The sequence below is a fragment of the Rosa chinensis genome, chromosome 1 (assembly GCF_002994745.2).
Source record: "Rosa chinensis cultivar Old Blush chromosome 1, RchiOBHm-V2, whole genome shotgun sequence".
Lineage (NCBI taxonomy): Eukaryota > Viridiplantae > Streptophyta > Magnoliopsida > Rosales > Rosaceae > Rosa > Rosa chinensis.
Window position 1 is genome coordinate 62,344,454 of NC_037088.1, and position 4,068 is coordinate 62,348,521.

Here is a 4,068-nt window from a genome sequence, read left to right on the forward strand (position 1 = left end):
AGTCACTGTCACAGATGACTCACCGAATATTTATGAGCACGGAGCAAAATTGCACAAATGCAAATTAGTGAGCCAGCTATTCACTATGGATTTGCATGTTACCAACAAATTAAACCCACACTATTTTTTTTTTTTGAAAAGGGATTAAACCCACACTATTAGTGAGATGGGTGTAGTTATGAGATTTTGGAGTGCAGTTGGAAGTCCCTTGATTTGAATTTGATTGTGGGTCAAGCCTCTTTCCGAGTCAAGCCCGACGTTTGCATTAGAGAATTGCATGAAGGCCCAAGGTGTATCTAGTCGAGATTTTAGCTCCATCACTTAAAGTAGCTCTTAAAAATTATGGTTTACCAATGAAGAGATTATGAGTTTATGACATTAAATTTTATTTCAATAAATAATAGTCTCAATAAGATTTGGCATGTTTTGACATGCATGTCATGACATGTTATGGTAGTTTTATTGGAGAAAAAAAAATTATGTATAACTTTGTGTTATTACTGCATGCTGTCAAATTGAAATTATTGTTAACGTTGCAACCTCATGAAAACAAATTACTGTACATGAAAAAATTCGAAAAAAATTGAAGTACAATACGTTTATTATCCCATTAGGACTAAAATAAGGAAAGAACATTACAATTGAATTGCCAAAGAAGCAGATTTACATGCATAAAGAATAATTTAGACACCCTTTCAAAAAAAAGAATAATTTAGACAGAGTTAATGAGATGTAATTAATCAGAGGCCAGAAGTGAAGGGCACACCAGTTGCAGGCAACCATGAGCTTCCAGCTATGAAGTTACCAACTGTAAACTTGGAGACTTCTGATGAACTAGTAATCACACGATAACCACCCCACTTAACCCTTCCACTAGTCCCAGAACCAGGTCCCTTGTTCTTGTACTCTCCATAGTACAAAGTTTTCAGAGCAAAGTTACCATCCCATTCTAACCACCCAGCTGGATCAACCAAACTGTCAAGGTAACTCTGTAAAAAGACCGTACGTGAATACTCCTTCCACGGCCTTCCTAGGAACGTCTTGACTGACCCGATCACCGGTTTAAGGTCTGGGGCGGCCATGATTCGAGAATCGTGGATCGAAATGCCTGTGTTTTGGTTCGGGTCGGTCCGGCCTTGGGCAGTGATTGTGTTCTTTTGACCACTCATGGGTTTTCTTGCGTAGATCATGCAATTTTGGAGGACCACTGCAGCGTTACCAAAGATGAAGTCTACGGTACCGTATATGTAGCATTCTTTGTAGAATTGACGTTGGGAATGGGTGTAGAGGGTGTCTTGGTAGCCTTCGAAGCTACAACGGTAGAAGACGGAGAGATCAGCGCCTGATCGGAGGGCTACGGCTTGATGATTTTCTGGTCCCGCTGTGTTGCGGAATGTTATTCCGCTTGCAATGAAGCCATCTCCAGTTACCGCTGTAAGACGCATTACAAAATTTCATGATCGAGTTGGAAAAATACACCGATACTCACACTCACTATTTATGTTTTGTAACCTTTTACGTACGTTGTTCTAAAGTGAGACACGCAATATTATCACGCTAGTGTGTGTGTATATATATATATATATTAACATGTCCGAACCACATCGTCATGATGATGAATAGTGGCTCATTATAATTTCGATTGTGAAGCGGTGCAAATATAATTAGATAATTTATTGCACAAATATTTAGCATCAATAATATAGGACATATGGCACACATAATTTGAACTTTTAGGGCTTCTAGAGGTTGGAATATTAATTAGTTCTGATTGTGAAAGATAATCAAATTAAGTTTTGAAACCTCTCTCTCCTTTACTTCTTCTATATTCTTTAGTACTTTTCGTCTCTCTTGACATTTTCATAATACTAGTGACTCTGAGGATTGAATGGAGAAAGTTTCTTACCAACAGTTGCAGAGTTGAAAGTCGTAGAACCACCAACTACACTCCGGCTACCGGTGATAATAGTAGATCTCAACCCGTCTCCGAGCAGATAAATATTCTTCAACTTAATCTCAAGGTTCTCCTTGTAAACCCCACTCTTCACACGTATCACAAACCTCTTAGTCCCGCTCCTCTTGGCCGCAGCATCCAAAGCCGCCTTGATGGTCTTGTAGTTACCTGACCCGTCTTGAGCAACCACCACGTCGGTGGCTGGTGTAGACTGCAGCAGTCTCCTATCACCGGGCTTAACCCAAGCCGGAAAACCCTCCTTATATTGGTTTGTTACCGCTGGAGTACTCGAACCGTTGTTGATGGATAGACTGTTGCTAATGAGCTTGGAAACGTTGTTGGACATGAGTGGTAGCACAAAGTCAGACACGCCTAGCTCAACAAACCCGGCGCGGCATGTTTCGAGGTTAGTCAGGCCAGTGCTCAGCCAGGTCTGCGAGTCAAACTCGGTGCATTTAGTGTTAGGGTCCACGGTTCGGTTGAGGAGGGTGATGGTTTCTTCGTATAGCTTTAGACAATCGGACCACGCGGCCTTTTCCTTTTCGGTTCTGCATTTCTGCCCTAGCCACTTGTTGTGGCTCTGTACTTTGAGGGCGTTTTCCAGTGTGGATTCAATTGCGATTTTTTTGAAGTCGGACATCTTTTTGGGGATGGAGTAGTGTTTAGGGTCATGGGCGAAGGTGGCTTTGCAAGCTGCAGGGTATGGGGTTTTGCTGCACCAATAATCTAAGCCGGTGGAGAGAACACTGGAAAGGGCTGTTGAGGATAGTAGAGCCAAGGAGAGGCAGAGAATGAATGAGCTTAGCTTGGTCGCCATTGCTGGATGAGCTAGGTTCTGAGGGTTTTGTGCTGTTCAGTGGGAAGTTTGGTGATTATATAGGGGATTGGGATAGGGACAGCAGAGATTGGACTTTGGTTAATTTGAACATGGAGGATGGTGACAGTGGAAATCATCGCAAAATAACAGTACAGAGATTCTCAATCCTTGTCTTTTTGTTGATTTCTTCTCATATAAAATATGTATGGTACCTTCTGAGTAGCTAGCGAATGATTTCTTATACATAATAAAGTTATATTATCAAGGGTGTGTTTTCAAATTTGAGAGGCGATCGAAGAACATGTCAAGCACTTGAGTTTGACTACATAAATATTAGCTACGCAACGGGTTCGCACCCGATCAACGAAAATCAATCCCCATAGGAAAAAAATAGAAATCGTGCAGTACGCTGATCTTGACAGTTTCCATTTTCGTTTGGGAAACCTGGTTGGATTTAATCTGTGAAATTTCAAGCACACCAACATAGAGATTTTTTACAACCAGAAAAAGTGGTGATCGCGGATGATTTTAATGAAGACGTGCTAGAATTCACTTGTTTAAATGATTCAAGTCTATCCCCGGCATATTCCTAACTAAAACATACATAATAAACGTCACACACAAAAAAAACATACATATATACATACATAATAAACATTTTCCTGTTTCATCACGGCAGTTTGAGGTTCTCTATTTTTAAATTACATACCTCAGCTATTAAAACCTTTAACTTAGACAGCTATCTCATGTACATACATACATACATACATACATACATACACATATATATATATATATATATATTTTGAAGCACTAAACTTGGCTGATTTTAGTTTTTTTTTTTTTTTTGTGTGTGGTAACGTTGAAGGCATTTTTCTCTACATACTATATTCTACACACAACGAGGAAACATTAGACACAAACGCATCGGTCTAGGGTCGAAATCAAGGCCTCAAGCCATGTCATATACGAGCAATACCATCAGAAAAACAGACTAGTTGATTGCGTCTAAGTCTGGAAGGTATAAAATCGCCAAACAAAGATAGCGCAGATATTTTCCAAAAAAAAGATAGCGCAGTTAAAATGTATCAGAGTACGGTATCAAGTTCAAAATAACTCTATAATTTGGTCATGTAAGGAATTAAACAAATAGAAGCTTCATAATGAACAATTAACTCTTGTTAGTTATATTCCTATATGTGGAGGCCTAGCTTATGCATTGAATAAAAAGTAAACCAAAAAATTGTAATAAATGGTCTACTTGTTCAAACAAATTGGATTATGAATTTTCTAGTCA

At 39.4% G+C, this 4,068-nt stretch overlaps 1 protein-coding gene across 1 annotated transcript; it reads right to left on the bottom strand.

Annotated features, from left to right (window-relative positions):
* Window positions 1–571: 571 nt before the first annotated feature.
* On the bottom strand, window positions 572–2,823 carry LOC112174050 (pectinesterase 2). Its single transcript, XM_024311753.2, has 2 exons — window positions 1,907–2,823; window positions 572–1,432 (listed from the first exon to the last, which is right to left on the bottom strand). Exons 1-2 carry the CDS (start codon window positions 2,769–2,771, stop codon window positions 741–743), a joined length of 1,557 nt encoding a protein of 518 aa, XP_024167521.1. The 5' UTR covers window positions 2,772–2,823; the 3' UTR covers window positions 572–740.
* Window positions 2,824–4,068: the final 1,245 nt, after the last annotated feature.